The sequence below is a fragment of the Euprymna scolopes genome, chromosome 17 (assembly GCF_053919585.1).
Source record: "Euprymna scolopes isolate OS-2025 chromosome 17, ASM5391958v1, whole genome shotgun sequence".
In the NCBI taxonomy this organism is placed as follows: Eukaryota; Metazoa; Mollusca; class Cephalopoda; order Sepiida; family Sepiolidae; genus Euprymna; species Euprymna scolopes.
In genome coordinates, this window is record NC_136498.1 from 17,463,078 (window position 1) to 17,481,105 (window position 18,028).

The 18,028-nt window shown below is 32.8% G+C and overlaps 1 protein-coding gene across 2 annotated transcripts in view; it reads left to right on the forward strand.

Annotated features, from left to right (window-relative positions):
- LOC145296699 (E3 ubiquitin-protein ligase TRIM23-like) overlaps positions 1 to 18,028 on the forward strand; it is a 70,175-nt gene that overhangs the window by 37,567 nt on the left and 14,580 nt on the right. The window contains exons 6-10 of one of the 2 annotated variants that reach the window (XM_080142676.1): positions 25 to 159; positions 3,240 to 3,369; positions 5,959 to 6,069; positions 10,354 to 10,478; positions 15,094 to 15,310. In XM_080142676.1, coding sequence (XP_079998802.1) covers positions 25 to 159; positions 3,240 to 3,369; positions 5,959 to 6,069; positions 10,354 to 10,478; positions 15,094 to 15,273 — 681 coding nt within the window. In that variant the 3' untranslated portion in view covers positions 15,274 to 15,310. Of the gene's footprint in view, positions 1 to 24; positions 160 to 3,239; positions 3,370 to 5,958; positions 6,070 to 10,353; positions 10,479 to 15,093; positions 15,495 to 18,028 lie in introns of those variants that run through there. The other variant, XM_080142675.1, reaches the window with a different exon arrangement.

An 18,028-nucleotide genomic window follows, 5' to 3' on the forward strand; every position in this document is an offset into this window, starting at 1 on the left:
TTTTATTGTTTTTTTTGTCTTTAGGATGACACAAAGGTCGTACTTGCGAAACATGAAGTGAACAGTTTGTTGGATACAATACAAAAGCAACAGCAACAATTTTCAGAATTACCTGACCAACTTCCCCTCGATCCAACCATACCAATTACTTTCACTCGAGTGAGTTATCATTCTTCTTTTGCACTTTATTCGAATGAAACGATCTGTTTTTGCTTCGCAGCTGATGGCTCTCCTACTACATCCAGCCATACACTGTCATCAGTTTCAACCTCTTTTTTTTTTTCTCTGAAATGGCAGAGCCTTTTTATCAAAACTTGGTTATGTGCTGGCATTGATGTCATCTGTTCATAAATTCTATCAAGCCAAATACACCCATCAGCCACCATCAACATCAGCAATCGATTTCTGGGTACTTATGCACTTTAGATGACCACTAATAATTATTTGTTTTCAGTTATAGCAGAGTTCTACATGGATAAAGAGAAGACAATCTAAAATTTTAATGATTTTCAGCAAATCTTTATATAACTAAATCAAAACAAATTAAATTAACAAACTAACACACTGAAAAACATTAATTTCTATAACATTTATTGAATTAAGATAAGCTTATCATTTCAACAAAAAAAATCTATACATTTCAAAACTAAATTGACTATTATATTTCATATCTAAATAATTTTATTTTTTTAAAAAAAGAAAGTCATACATTTAAAGAAAATATATATGTTGTAAATTGACTGTTACAGTTTATTTCCAAATTAAAAAAAAAAATTATTGTTTTAATTTATTTGGAAATATTAATTAATAAAATAGAATGTTCATTTTACATATATAAAATTCAAAATAAAAATGAAAGAAACATTTCATGTTAAAAAAATATTCAATCAATATTCTGGTAATTAATGTTTTCTGTTATATCAGTTAATTAATTTAATGTAAAAGTTTCACTGAGAATCATAAAAATTCTAGATTGTCTCTTCTTGTCCTGTGTAGAACTCTTCCAAAACTAGAAATAAATAATTATTAGTGTCAATCTAAAGTGCACAAGTGCCGATTTTTGATAACATTGCATTGTGACATCATACTAACATCATGACATCTTGCACGTCTGTTTTTCTTTAGAAAAGACATGAAGCCACTTAATGTAAGGAACTTGGATGTCTTCAAATCCAACGTAAACAAATTCCTGATGAACCGCCCCCTTAAGTAGACACTTTATGAAATCTCAACACTAATGTACAACGTACTGTACATGCAATAACCCTTATCCCTAAGTGGCTTCCGGGCCTTGATAAGTGGTGACCTCCTTGTAAAAAAAAAAAAAAAAAAAAAAAACTAAAAAAAATACCACTTCAAGGTCAAAAACTAGCCAAAACTAAGTGCTAGATGGATAGATTCTGACCTAGTAAACAGCAGTTCTTCCTCCTTTATCAGAAACATTGCTCATAAAATGTAATGATTAAAGGACAAAATAAGGGAAGCAAAAATTATAAGGTTGCTGAAAGTAAGCCCAAGGTTCATTTTCTACTCTGCTTAAAAGATTATGTCATTGTTATCTCCTTCCAGCTTATATCATTCCTTTTCAGCCATAGATACGAAAGGAAAACAATTGAATACATATCTAAGGCAAAAACCTTGAAGGAAGACCTTTATTCTGTAGTGGAATGAACACATAAATGGATGGTAACATTCAATGCTACCAAGACTTTTTTCATTTAACAAAAAACCCTCTCAACCACTAATTTCCATGACTTATAATACGCTACTTGAAAGTTCTTTGTTCAAACTCTCCAGCTTAATATTCACAGGCAACATGAGTTGGAACCAATACATTGAGGATATTGCTAAGGCTACTGCGAAGATGAACTCTCTCTACCATGCTAGAAAATTACTCCCACCTGAGAGTGTCCTATATCTCTATGGTACTATCGCTTCCCTGGGGAGAATTACTTGGTTGAGGAACGTCCTGGGAATAAACGATATTCCCTTGGTTTAGGAATGTCCGGGGTAATGAACGATATCCCAATGATAAAGACATGCTTAGAAGTCTTAGAAACAGTCCCGTGAAGATGGGCCAGTCATTAGGGTGTGTGTATCAAGAAGAAAATCATACCGGAGATGTTGGGTGTGGGTGTGTGGCTCCTTCATTCACTCAAGATGACATCTTCGCCCTGGTGGCATTCTGGCTGGAATCTTCTTCCTTCGTGCTCCGGACCGCTTCATTGTTTAATGGAGACATTTATGGCAGACACAAGAAAACACACAACATGACACAATCGTAATATATATGAAATATAATTAACTATTTTATTTTATATTATGTATACAATACATATTACAATGCTTTTACAATTTACATATCCTACAATTGATTTTTCACCATTATTTAAACTAACTACCCTTAACTAGTATTGAGGGGGAGGGGGTGTCCCCTCTCGTTTACGGAGAGACAGAAATATGTGTGCTTACCCGATACTGTCCAGACGAAAAGAGGGCGATAGAGGAAAGGGAATTATGGGGCTGCATTTCTGTGTATTCCTCCGCCTACAGCCAAATCACCACCTGGCCATGCAGGGGGAGGTGCGTAAGCAACCCCAAAACCATGGCACTACGATATAGTGCCACATCTTTACAAAGCAACCATTTGCCCATGCATGGAGTATTGTTGCCACATCTGAGCTGGTGCACCAACCACTAGTCTCTCGCTCTTGGACAGAGTCCAAAAAAGAGTTGTCAACCTAATAGGTCCTGAACTATCAACCAAACTCCAGTCCCATTGTTGAAATCCCTGTGCCTGTTTTGCAAGTATTTTAATGGAATGTGCTATCTCGAACTGGAAGCACTTGTACCCCCTCGATGTAAATACTCCCAACTAACCCAACAAGCAGCAAAATTTCACCCCTACACCGTACAGATCCCTAGATGCTGGAAAGTCTTCTACTCTAATAGTTTCTTTCCTTGGACACTTAGACATTGGAATTCCCTCCTGGGTCCCTATTTCCCTTACTGTACTTGCAAACAGAAGTTCAAGTGCAATGTTAATAGGCATCACACTGCTTAATTCTCTATTTGGTCTTAAATAATAGCTCCTTACATCCAAGTGGCAGTGTGCTTTGTTTGGAGTGATCCAGATTTATTTTTATTTTGAAATGTCTGGTTATGTTACAATTTGAACATTAATTGGTTTTTACTTATCTTGTTTATGTGTTCATTTTCATTTTTTTTTCTTTTTCTAGGACAATCGTGTACACATTGGTCCCAAGATGGAGATGCGGGTTGTAACACTTGGGCTTGATGATGCTGGCAAAACGAGCATTCTGTTTAAATTGAAGCAAAATGAATTCATCCAAACAATTCCGACCATTGGTGAGTGAAATGCCAACGGGTGTTGAACAATATTTAGTGGTTTAGTACCTTAGCCTTTACTCCTTGAGCAAACTCTACATCGCATACACTCATCTCCAACTTCTTGTTTTAAGCAGAACTTTTGGTACTTGTCCAGAACCCCCCCCTCCCTCCATAAAAAAATAAAAAATGTATTTGGTGTATGTACTTGTCATAATGGGAAAAAAACAATTCACGTAAATTGATCAAGTAATTTTATTTTTATAAAGAAAATCATTTTTAAGCAATTAATGGGAATTTGTAGGCATTACAACAAAAATCTTGCAAGTTTGAATTGCATTGAGCTATCTCTTCTGTTGTTTAGACTGTTTTCAAAATGGCATTGTAAGACAGTTGTTCCTTGTTTGTCATCAAATTTGATTTTCTTATTTAAAAATAAAACTACTTGATTAATTTACATGATTTTTGGAATATGACATTTTCTTTCCATCACAGGTACATACATCATACAGATTTTGCTTTATTTTTGCTTTTTAAATAAAAGAAAATTCTGGACAAGCACCAAAATTATTTTTAACTAAACTCAAGATTGGTGTAAAGAAACTAATACTGAAAATTCTAAGATTGACATCTCCCATGCAAAGTTATTGTGGAATTTTCACTATCAGATTTTAATAGAATTGTGTCTTCCAAATCAGCTTGCAAGTCGTCATTGTCGTCGTCATCATCATCATCAGTTTAACATCTGTTTTACATGTTGGCATGTGTTGACTTCTTTAAGAAATTGACTTCCAAACCAACCTATCTCTGGCCAGGTTTTTATTTATTGCCATTTTCCTCAGGTTCATTTTTATAACTTCCTCTAATATTTTCCTTTGCTTTTCCCTGTAAATGATATTGGTTATCTCAATTGTTCTATAATCACTAACCCAAAACTATCCATTCTTTCAACGTGGCCATCAAAGTCTTTTTTTTTTTCTTGCATACATCTCCCTATACTAGCCAGATTTAATCTTCCTCTGCAATGAAGTATGGAACTTTTCAATCTGTGTTATTCACATAATAAAAAATTCCAATCTATTTCATAGATTACATACTATATCATTTATTAAGAAATTTCATAATAAACAACATTATTTTACATTGCATACTTATGTTTACACCAATGCATTTGTTAAAAAGAAAAAAAAGGGCAAACTTCTTACAGACAATAGAGAAATAATTGCTTGGAAAGAAATTCTAGCCAGATAAAGTTCTTAAAAATTTTTATTTAAAAAAATATATGACCATGTTCACTTTTTCTTTATTGACAAACATAATAAAAAAATGTTTTTTTGTGTCCTTTATTTCACATTAACTTGTATTTATAGTAATCTCTCATGATTAACCAAATGTTACTTGTTTGAAACTAAATTGCCTAATTGCTGCAAACCTTTCTTTAAGTAATAATAAGTATAGATATAAGTAATAATTTGAACAACAAAAAATAAGTCTTTGAATTTGTCTTCTGTTTGGAAATAAATTATTTATTTTTAAAAGATATGGGAATTAACTCTTATTTTACAAGTATTTAGCTCCCTTGGTATCTTGACACAAGCTATCCTTTAGTCCTTGCTTTTCTTTCTATATTCTAATATCTAATGATGTTATGAGAGGAGAAGGCGAGGAAGTGACATAGATTCAGAAAATAGGTTCATAGACCTTAGGTGAATTTATTTTTAAACAAATAAAATAACATTTTATAAAATCAAAACGTACAAACTCTCTTATAATAATAACAGACACAGGGAGACAGATAATGACATACATTTGAAAAAGAGGAGTGGGGAACAAGATTTAAGTCATTTGAGAAGGAGGAGAGAGGGGATAGTAAATGCATTTGAGATAGGGAGGGGGGAGAGTAAAACGTTTTTAAAGAGGGGGAGAAAGAGTAAAGTCATTTGAAAATGGGAGTCTTGCTCCTGTCTGAGAGCTTGATCAGAAAAGAAAAACTAACAAAGTCTGTAAGGGTTTGAAAATCATGCTATTAAGCATAGTAATTGGACCATGTCAAATTGATTAGAAAATCATGTGCCATGGAGGTGGGATAGGGGAATGTCACAAGAATGCCAAATCCATAGCAACATTTAATGTTGAAACCAATTATTTCCAAGGTAAATAACTCTGATAGAAAACTCACTATTCTCAAATTACTTTACCCCCCTCCCCCTCCTTTTTGAAATGAACCCAGCTTTTTCTTTCCATAATTTTACCCCAACATTTACTGGAATGATTGCAGCCTCACGCATTTTTTCAAATGACTTTGATCTTCACCCATAGTTTTCTCAAATGACTCTACCCATTTTCTTTACAAAATGACTTTGCTTCTTTTTTTTTCTTGCCTAGTTGTACAAAAGTCAAAATAAAAAGTAATGCTAATTTTTTATTTTAATAATTGCATTTTAAAGTTTTATTTTCTTATTATTCATGGTGAAGTTATATTTGATACTTTGTCTCATTTTTCTTTTTGCATAAAAACGTTTCTGCATTCATAAAAACACGAAATTATAGAATGAAAGTAGATTCTTGTTTCTCAAAAATGCATTTCTTTTAACAATTTTTTTTTTCCAGGCTTCAATGTTGAAACTGTAGAATACAAGAATCTGAAATTTACCATCTGGGACGTGGGTGGACAGCACAAAATCAGACCACTGTGGAAACATTATTACTTTAATACACAAGGTATAGATCCTTGTTTAATTTTTTTTGTAAATAGATGTAAGAAGCTATGTTTTATGTTTATGGTTAAACTGTTTCATGATTGTAGTATAAAAAGTGAATTGCTTGAACCATGTTGGGAACTTTTAGGTGAGAGATTTAAAAAGATCTGCATTAAAAAGGAAAAACAAAAGATGCAGTAAAAAAGGATTTTTTAAAAACTTTATTCATACATAAAAATAATTGATGGTTGCCCAGAATCCCCACTATCTTCAAAAACAAAAATGCAAAAAAATATGTATGTACCCGTGATGATGTGATACTATCGACGTTCTCCCCATCTCAAAGTGTTAACAAGTAAAAACAAAAGAAAGAGGTAAAAATATAACTAAAAGAAGGAGATAAGTTTATCAGCAGAACAAAGACATAGGAAGTTGTTCACAAGTGCACACAAAAGAATGTTTAAATAGGATTGTTACTTAAAACGGTCCGAACTGGGAGAACTTAATTCGAGGGAAGTTCTCTGTGCAGAATCTTATGGCTCTATGAGATTAGCAGTATGTCCTCAGATTCTTGTAAAATATTATTAAATAAAAATAAATGAAAATAAATGAGTCAGTGATGAGTTACGGCGTATTTGACTCAATGTCTTAAATTCAGATCAGCATGAAATAACCAAGTGAAGCACATGGATAGCAAAAACAATGGAATACAATGACTAAGGGTTTTTATATGTAAAATGCTTTCATTACATCATATGGTTCAGTCACCTCAAAAGAATATTTGTACAATACTCAATGAACCACGAATAGGGTGAACAAAACGAAGTCAGCAAAACAAAACATTTTTTTTTTTTTTAATATATCATGTGAAATGATTACCTGAGTCCAAACATAAGAAACATATTTAAACATAAATATCATAAGAAATTAACTCGCCTGTTCATTGGGGATGGAAAGAGTTTTGGTGAGGGATGAGAATGATAAACATAAAAAACTTAGTTGATTGGGACATGCAGTATCCGAATGAAATAAGATGTTCAAAAGAACTATTATTTTCAGTTCCGAAGTTTCCCAAAACCTCGGTATACAATGACAGTCTGGTACAATCCAATCTTTAATTTTATTTCCCCATCAGTGGGATCAATATTGTAATGCTCTAAATGAGTGTTTCCCTTGATTCCTCTTCAATGAGTAACTCCTTGTAATATCGTGGAAGATCACTTCTTCTACATTCCATGCATAGTAGTAATATCCTTTGCATTCCTGTGCAACACAATGACATCTCATTTGCATCTTTGTACAGTGCAACATCATTTCTTCTGCATCTCTGTGTGATGCAACAGCATCTCTTTTGCATCCTCATGCAATGCATAAAAACATATATATATTTATAAGTATATCAGCTTGGAACTGAGTGTAGTTTTTAGAGGTCTGTCCTTTATTTTGCTACACGGGAAAATCTGTAGGTGACTTCAGTCCTTTCTTTCCCTACAGACTCCAAAACGGCTGGGCCGATTTTTATGAAATTTCACACAAATGTACTTTATATATCTTTCAGTGTTTGTAGATAGTTTTTGTATAGTATCAATAATCGAAAAAATCCGATGAAAGAAGGAACACGGGGATTTTGACCAAAGTTAACACCTTATACATCCAAACATCACAAGAGCATTTAAGAAGTTTTAGTACCACACAAGCAGAAAGGCTCGACATATAAAATCAACAATAGGTTCTTTGATATGACAGGGGTGTGTTCAAAATGAAAGTTTTTGTTTAAAGCACAATTGAACCATGATACTTGACTTTTTAATTTTAAACTTTAATTGAAGCCGTTATCACTGCACAAGAAGAAAGGCCAGGTATGTAAAGGTTTTTTGATATGACAAGGATGCGTTCAAAATGAATGTTTCTGTTTAGAGCACAATTGAATTAATATACTTGACTTTTGCATTTTAGAAAAATAATTTTATAAAATCAGTAGTAGGTTCTTTACAGAGCAATGTAGATTACAGTGTGTTGTGGACTAAGTCATTGCAGGAAGGCATGTGAGCTTCCTTCTTATGCACTGCAGTGGGTCCCCAACTAGAGCAGACAATCAATCGATTTGATGTAAAAATCAGCAGTTTCATCAATTTCGATGACAAAGATATGGAAGTGTGAAATATTCATTGATCATCTTTCAATTTTAGGCAACGTGGGGTCCCTACTAGTATTGTTATACATATACGTTTATATGTATCTCGGCTTGCATTCAAATGTAGTTTTTAGGAGTCTGTCCTTTTCTGCTATGTAGGAAAATCTGTAAGCTGTCTCCCTCTTTTCCGTATAGTAAACTCTACTCGAGTTATATCTGTAAAGTATAGGTTCTCTACAATGCAATGTAGATTACAATGTATTGTGGACTAAGTCACTGTGTAAAGGCATGTGAGCTTCCTTCTGGTGCACTGCAGTGGGTCCTCCAACTAGAGCAACTGCGAATTTTTAAATCAGAAGCATAGTGATTTTGGTTTCTCTTTAACCACTGTGGATTCATAACTTGGGACACTGTTGGTAAGACGTTCGGCTTTTCACATCTTTACAGTAGGCCACGCTAAAGTTGATTCTCTTGTATTTTTTCATTTCCGTTCACTTTACTTTTGGAAGAGAGGATGGTGTAAGAAGAGAAAGATATACATTACACAACAAGGGAGTGGATAAGGCTGTCTGACTCGCATTAATTCAAGTTTTAAAGTGTGGGCGTTCTGCGACAGTTGAAGACAGTCTTGGATTTGCGACAGTTGGCGACAGTTTTCCAGTTGAGGTTAGTTTTGAAAGTTTCCAATTGGACAGTTAAACACAAGTTGTGGCTCGAAGCAGATCAACATAAGTTGATGGAAACTGATAAACACGGCAAAAAATAAAGATGGGAACCTTAGCATTCAAGTGATTGATAATGTCACATACACGCACATCAAGAGTTTGTATGTTGTGTTTAGTGCTTGTTAAGATAGAGTTGACAGATCGATTTTTTAAATATGTGGGTTTAAGCAAACACAATACTTACTTAATTATCGTGTTGAAAATATTAATATATTAAAAAATTACGAAAATTCATTGAGTAGAACAACTGTTATTGTGTTTTTAGCAAAAACAAAAATCTGTCGCTATAAACAACAAATATTGCCGCCATGAACGAGTAATCTAAAATATTCGTTCTGAGTTATGTCCCCTGTGTGTAAACTCTTACTGCTTACTTTATAACATCTAAGAAAAATACAATTCTCTCCCCCCTCCTCCCCAATTTTCCGTAAAAATTACTTTTAACTATAAATAATTCTCTACTCAATGAATTTTTGTAGTTTTGGGATATATTACTATTTTCGACACAACAATTAAGCAAGTACTGTTGCTTTTGCTTAAAACTACATATTTAAAAAAATCGATTCGTCAATTCTATCTTAACAAGCACTTTTTCTTATATTTTTTTTTATACTTGTGAGACCATGCATGCCCGTTTCAACTGGCACTAATGTGAGAGATGATGACACGGCCAGAAGGACAGACTAAGGTGATGAAGATCACAGAAACAATGTTATGGTTGGTGTTTGTTGTTAAGTGGGGGACCACGTGGTTTTCACAACAATATAACAAAAGAAGATCATGTTTCAATCCCTGGTCCCCCCTCGCCAATCTTTCACGAAAAACACCCGTCTAGCTGAATCCACTGTGAAAAATTTCCCCCATTCTATATCTGTGCCTAAATCAAAACGCGGATTCCATGAACAAAGCTTCTTTCTTAGAACTGCACGCCTGTGGAACTCTGTTCCGTCTGCCTGCTTCCCTCCGGACTACAACTTGGATGTCTTCAAGTCTAATGTTAACAAGTTCCTAATGAACCGCCCCCTTAAGTAAACACTCCATCAAATCTCCACACAAACGTAATGTACTTGCAATAACCCTTATCCCTGAGTGGCTTCCGGGCCTTGATAAGTGGTGATCACTGTGTAAAAAAAAAAAAAAAAAATGTTTCAAAAATCACGTAAATTGTTTAGCAGTTTTATTTTATAAAAATTAAAAAAACATTTATGAACGATTGAAAGTGATTAATGAGAAATTGTAGACATTACGTGTCTGAGCTCACAAGTTTGATTTGTTGTTGAGTTATCTCTTTGTTTCTTCAACATGACATTTTCATTCCATCATGGATATGTACATCATACAGATTTTAAAAAAATTTTGTTTATTATTAAAGAAGGAATTCTAGACAAGAGCAAACAAAATAAAAGGAGAGTTTCTTCTCTTGTTAATTTTTTCTTCTTCCTTTCAGCTGTGATTTATGTTGTGGATAGCAGCAACAAAGAACGATTGCAAGAAGCCTATAACGAATTGGCCAAGTTGGTCCAGGAAAAAGAACTGAGAGAAGCCTCACTGCTTATTTTTGCCAATAAACAAGTAAGTCTACTACTAAAAACCCAATTTATTCTTACAATATACATATAAATACAAAATTAAAAATTTAACTGTTTAAAAGCCAAACAATTTCTTTTAATGAATAATTACATTTACTTATTAAAATTAAATTTGATATTTCGATCCATAACAGAATCTTTTTCAGGAAAATACATTTTTTTTTGGTACTTGTACAGTTTAATCAAGACATTAAAAAAATGAAAATTTCGACAAAAGTTTAAATTGTATGTATCCGTTATGGAATGAAATCCTCCGAAAAAAAATTTCACTTAATTTCAGCAAGTAGTTCTTTTTTACAGCGAAAAAACTATTTGTTATGATACTGAGCAAAAGGTTCGATTTTTAGGAAGAAATGCTAGTATTAAAATGGGGAGGGAGTGGCGGCGCTTTAACTGGAGTTATCACCCCATGGCATGTTCAAAAGATTCCAAGATGTCTACCATCAATACGTTCTCATAAAAACATGTTTTTCCGCTGTAAAAAAAACAAACTATTCAATCAAATTAAGTGAAATTTTTTATGGAGATCTTCAGTCCAAAACGAATAAGTACAAATATAACCTTTTTTTGCTGTTTTAATTTTTTAATGTCTTGATTAAACTGTACAAGTACCTTTTTTTTTTTTTTTTTTTTTTTTTTTTTATGTGCCAGGATGATGTTAATGCTTGGCACATCTTCAAATGTTGGAGAAACATGAGGTTCAAATGTTTGAATGTCTGATGCAGTGTAAGGCACTGGTCGAGCATGTGTTAAATAATATAAAATCCACTGTTTATAGTAAGCACTGTTGATATTAGTTTATAAAATTGGTCGTAAAGTTTTTTGCTTTTTAGGAAAAAGGAACCCAAATATCAAGTTTAGAAACATCTCACTACTGATGCAATTCTCCATCTCTATAAAAGCCAAGTATGTCCAAAGATGAAGTACTGCTGCCACATCTGGGCTGGAGCTTCAAAAAACAGCCTATCCTGCCTTGACAAAGTACAAAATAGACTTCGTGGCTTAGTGGGGGATGCTCTCTTCTCTTCCCTGCAAGCTCTCTCCCACAGAAGAGATGTTGCGAGCTTGTCTTTGTTTTATCATTATTTCCATGGAAAGTGTTCGTCCGAGTTCCAATCTCTGGTCCCCCCTCACCAATCCTTCATGATAAACACCAGTCTAACTAAAACCACTGTCAGTAATTTCCCCCACTCTTTATCTGTGCCTAAATCAAAACGTAGATTCCATGAACATCGTTTTTTTTTTTCTGAGAAGTGCACGCCTGTGGAATTCTCTTCCGTTTGCCTGTTTCGCACCTGACTACAACTTGGACGTCTTCAAGTCCAACATAAACAAATTCCTGATTAATTGCCCCTTAAGTAAGACGCTTTATCAAATCTCAAATACCAACTATTACTACAATATTATCCCATTGATTATTGAACACAAAATAACCCTTATCCCCGAGTGGCTTCCGGGCCTTGATAAGTGGTGATCCCCATGTACAAAAAAAAAAAAAAACATAACCAAGTTTATACAATTCATTTTCCATGGTTGATTTAGAAATCTTGAGAATGTCTGATTTGTCTAGTTGTCAAACAGAAATCAGGTTTTTAACTTCATCACTGTCGATCATCTTTGGCAGGCCCAAACGAGGTGCATCTTTCACTGAAAAAATTTTCTTTTTGGAAGGAATCGAGCAAGCCATTTTCTGGCACACCCATTTTGCAACAGCATTCTCCTCATACATATGGTAAAACTTTATGCAGGTTTTTCTAGTGTTTATTCCTTTTCCTTAGTAAAAAAAGCATCAGATGTCTATAATGTTCTGCTTGATTTTCCATTCCAAAGAATCCAGGAAAAAAAAGGTAACAACTCTTCTACTTGAAAGCTTATTATATTCTAGTGATGGGACGATACAATTCCCGATTTTATTCATTAAAAAAAAAATAAACAAACATTTCGGACAGACTAATATTTAAAAAAGAATTTTTTAAATTTTCTTCACCAAAAACAAGGCATATTTCCACTTAAATATAAGCTTGGTAGTCGAGAGTTATACTGCGACAGTCTTGGTGGGAGTTGGTCACATTACATCTAAATTTCTGCATGTTGATACTGTCGAGGAAACAGAGTAGGAAGGGAATTTCAAAAGAATGTGGTTTGAGGCAAGAAGCTATCAGAATAGAAAATCTTCTGCCATCTGCAAACCTGAAAGAGTTGGATTTAGCAGCTAGTTGGGTTGGTTGTGGGTATTTGCATTTAGGACATAGAAGTGCACAATGTTTATTGGAATACATTCTGTGGAAGTACTTGAAAAACAGAGGAATGTAGTGATGTAACAGCGGCAAAGCTCTGTGGACGAATTTATCTTTAGTTGACCCTTGACAAATAAATATTTTCGTTTACTAACCAAACAGAAAAGTTACTGGCCAAACTCATGCGATTTTCAGAATATGATATCTTTATTCCATGACGAGTATGTACATCATAAAGAGTTTTCTGTTTTTCTTTTTTTTTTTTTTTTGTTATAATTGTAATTCTAAATATGCACTTAATTTTATGTTGAGACTTGAAAGTATAAACATTCGAAATTCTTCACATTTTTTTGTTAAAAAAAAAGTATATTATTCTATTAAACATTTTTAATGTTTAAATAATTTGACTTTAAAATTGACGGTTAAAAAGCAGATTCTTGCAAGTCGAATCTGCATTAAAAAAAATTTTTTTTTAATAAGTAATAACTAATTTTATAATTGCTATTTGGCTAGATTTTCTTTTTCTTTCTCTTTTCCTGTTTTTTTTCTCTCTCTTTTTCTCTTGTCTTGCTTCACCTTTTTTTCCCCCTTTTCAAAAGAATAACTTCCTTTCTCTTCTGACCTCCCCATATGCTACTTGGTGTCTTTTTTTATTATTATTTAATTTTGACAGCTATGTACATCCAAGGTTTTACTGTATTTTTGTTTTTTAATGTGGGTTGAATTCTGAATTTGCACTAAAATTTGTTTTAATACTTTATGCTTTTACATTTTTTAATTTCAATAAATAATGTGGTATCAGTTAGATTTCAAGCATCTGAAAACCACCAAATATTAAAAGAATAGATTTGGATGTAATTTTTGTCCCAATCGAGGGTGCCGCTTGTGGGGTAGCTAAATTTTTCCTACATTAAAAACCGACCTTGTGTCTAATTTGCCCTAGTTAGAATGCAAAATAGTTTGTAACTTTTCTTTTCAATTAAAAAATACAAGATGGTCACTAGAAAAGCGGGAAATTTGTCAAACAAAGATTTATTTTTACAAAGAATAATTTTTACAAAGTTTTTCAAAGACAAATGTTAAATTATACTCATAGATACTCAAAATGTCGTCCATGCTATTCACTGCAGCATCAAACAACGATTTATTTTACAACACTCACACGGCACCAATCAAAAAATAGCAATCACACATTTTATTCATAATCTAAGCTGACCTTCAAATTTCCCGCTTTTCTAGCGACCACCCTGTATATTCCTTTTGGTAATAAAGATGCAAGCAGAAAGACCTTTTTCCAAAGTTTTATTCAACTGAATTTTGCAACAACAAATGCGGTAAGTGGCCAGGAATGCCTGTTAATAGAATAAAAAAAAAAAAAAGTATTCAAAGAAAATAAAGAAAAAGCAAACAGCAAGATCACGTGAGAGGAGATATGCAAATAAAGAGAAAGTCACTTTATTATTAAGAAAGTTATAAGAAAATTATAACACTTATATTGTCGCTTTTCAATGTAAGTAAAATCGAGCTCTCCAAAAAATGGAGCATTCTTAATTGGGACAAAAATTTAAATTATCTCGGTCTAGAACGATTTCTTCTTAACTAACTGAGGACAGGAAAGATATTGACAAAACAATGCAGAATAGTTTTAGTTTAAAAAAGTTGAATGTTATTTCATTTTTTGCCCACAGAATTTATTTATTTAGATTGTTTTAAATAGACTTAGATTTGGAAACTCTTCCATCCAAAAGGCCAAAAACTAGTTTTCAATATTGTTTAATTATTTATCTCCTCTCTAGCGAAGGTTAATCAGAAGGTTATGTGAGATTTTGAAAAGCCAGCACACTAGCAGAAGTGGACTCTGGCCAACAAAAAATACCTGAGCAGCCCTGTCAACATTCTCCCATCAGGCAATTAGCAATAAACGTCTTCTCAAAGAAGCTGGAGGAACATTGTGGATCTGACTTGAGACCAAAAACAATGGTATACTTTGATTGCCTCATACATTGCAGGATGCAAGAGTTTCTAAGTCTATTTAAAACAGTATCGTATTCCTTGTATTGATCGGACTATTGTTCTCATCTTGAGTGTTATTTGTGCAACGTTTTGGGTGGATTGGCCTTCGACCATCTTCAGGCATGTTGGTTATTGTTTGGAAAAGAAAATGTCACTCAAGATGAGAACAATAGTCCAATCAATACAAGTAATATAAACAATTAGCCCTTATCTCAAAAATTAAAAACTTTAGTATCGTATTCATTAACTGGTTCTGTTAAAAAGTGAAAATTATCTTCCTTTGTAAATATTTTGTTTCAATATTTTTACTTTTTCTTTTTTTTTTTTTTCTCCTTTTTTTTCCACCAGGATCAGGAGGTCTGCCTTAGTATTGAAGAACTAACAGAACAATTTTCCTTGTTCAAACTTTGCTGCAATCGAAGTTGGCACATTCAAGCATGTGACGCTAAAAGTGGATATGGTCTACACGATGGGTTGGAGTGGCTCTCACGACAGATGGTAGCAACGGGATCCCCGGAATTTATCTAGACTCTGCTTCTTTTTTCTTTTTTGCATTTTTTTTTAGGTGACTCACTCTAGAGGATCACAGGAATGACTGTGGCTCTCTATGCTATATATTAAAATATTACTCATGCCAACATAAATTATTTTAATGGAAATTAGTTGCCTATTCATTTGTGATATATTTGTGTGGAAAAATTATTTATTTTGTTCTACCTGTTCGTTTGTGACCTACATGCATTGAAAAATTTTTAATATTTAAAAGAAGTGTCAGTGTTTAATTGGCTTAAAACTTCGGTTCTTGCCCAGCACTCCTCCTATATTAAAAAAACAAAACAAAGAAAAATCTGTATGATGTACATACCTGTGATGAAACAAAAAATATCATATTCGAAAAATCATGTAAATTGATCAAGTAGTTTTATTTTTACATAAGAAAATCAAATTTTATGAGTAACAGAAGAGCAGCTGTCTTGTCCACCATTTTGAAAACAATCTTAAAAAACAAAGGGAGATGACTCAAATGATTGAAACTTGCAAGATTCATGTTGTAATACCTATGAATTCTCATTAATCTACTTAAAAATGACTTTCTTTATAAAATAAAACTCCTTGATCAATTAAAGTTGTGAATTTTTTAGATGACGGCTGATTGTTTATATTACTTGTAATGATCAGACTATTGTTCTCATCTTGAGTGTTAGTCGTGCAACATTTCGATTGGATTGACTTTCGCCCATCCTCAGGCATATTGGTTGTTTGGAAAAGAAAATAGGAAAGTTACTGGCTCTGTAGAGATTTTTGTATTCTGTGAGTTAGTCTCTATTTTATAGTTATTGTTTCCTTGATCAATTAACACGATTTTTGGAATATGATATTTTCGTTTTTTTATGGTTATGTACATCATATAGATTTTTCTTTACTTTTATTTTTTTAATATGGGGGGAATTCTATACAAGAACAAAAGTTTTAAGCCAATTTACTGTACCGTAAATACTGAATCTGAGGAGAGGAAGTACATAACCAGAATGGAAACGAGCAATCTAATTTAATGGTCTGAAAATGTGGACGCTTTTGTTATATGTTTACTTTCTCTCTTCGGATTCAAAATGGCTGCTGTGAGCAACATCAGGCAACTTCTCATGACTTTTCTCGATGCGGCTCAATCTAAAGAATTGATATCAGTCATGCTGCATGCAGTCAAATCACTGATATCGATCCTTTAGATTGGACGCATGAAGAGCGTGTACTAAACGTTGCCCTTCCTGAAGTTTGGGGACATTCGCAGCACCTAAATACCAAAACCTGATGATAAATAGTTTGGAGATAATTTCCCAACAGCAGTTCCACTTAAAATAATTTATGTCATTTCTGATTACCATAGATATATCACACATATCTGTGTGTATGTGTTGGGACGATTACTCAAAATCGGAATTTTGCGGGGGTATCGGAAAAATTTATGATTATTTTCTGATGCCAAAAAACATTATTTTAATTGTCTTTTTTTTTTTCTTTTTCTTTTTTTTTTTTTTACATAATTTTCTATTGCTGGTATTTAATGATAAATATTTATTGATTTATAACTATTAGTAAAAATAAAATCTACAGATCCCCCACAGGTGTATTTTTATGTTTGCAAAAAAATACATACACATTACATAGACTTTTATGGTAATCAAAAAAAAATAATAATTTTAGAAATTTTAAAAGAATCTGGATTGATAATTGTACTGGAATTTGGAAAAATATTGAAACTGTTGCATCACCAATATATATATATATATATATATATATAACTACTTCATTTACTCACATAAAATTAATATGCAAAAGTATAAATTTATGCGTAAACTTTAAGTATTTACTTCAAAAGTGCTCAATACGTAGGTAGAGCTAGTTAGTAATTTATAATATATATATATATATATATATATATCATCATTATTGCCTCTATTCAATTTCGAAAGACAATGGATAACCCCTGTAAGGGCAGTTGCACATGTAATTATGCAACCACACCTCTCTTGAAACGACACTGTTTAAGTCCAGTGGTATGGAGAAGTCCAGGATGACTGGAAACAATGTTGAGATAAGCGGAGGACACATATAGCATCTGGAATTCTTAAATAGTCATCCATTTTAGTACCAACCAGACACGACGTTGCTTAACTATATGTATATAGTTAAAATCAAATGCTATTCAATTTAAAACCATTAATAATTACTACACTTTACATTCATTAACCCTTATCCTCGAGTGGCCTTCAGGCCTTGATAAGTGGGGACTCCCAAGTAAAACAAATATGAGCTACAAGCCAGTTCTGAATGGTATTCAATGTGAAGCTACGAAGCAAGTTGGGAAGATTTATTTAGTAGGGAAGTTATCTCGCTGATTAAAAGTCTATTAATATTTTGTAGTAAAAAAAGTGAAATCTCTCCTCTTCACTACCCACCTCATAACAAAAAAAAAAGTAATAATAATAATATAACAAAACTTGTTTTTAATAAATTACAACTATTTCAATTCCATAAAATATAAATAACGTTCGTTGGCTCTAAAAAAAAAAAAAAAAAAAAAGTTCTTGGTCAAAACTCAGTTTCAAAATGTTTTTAAAATTGTTTGTGATATTTTTAATGTCCTCCTCAAAAGTGAGTTTAGACCACAATATATATCTCAGCACACCAGCAAGAATCACAGTAAACAATAATTGCAACAGATACTACAACGTGATCGAGAAATTTTACATTGTACATAATCCTGATTTTGACTTTTACCAAC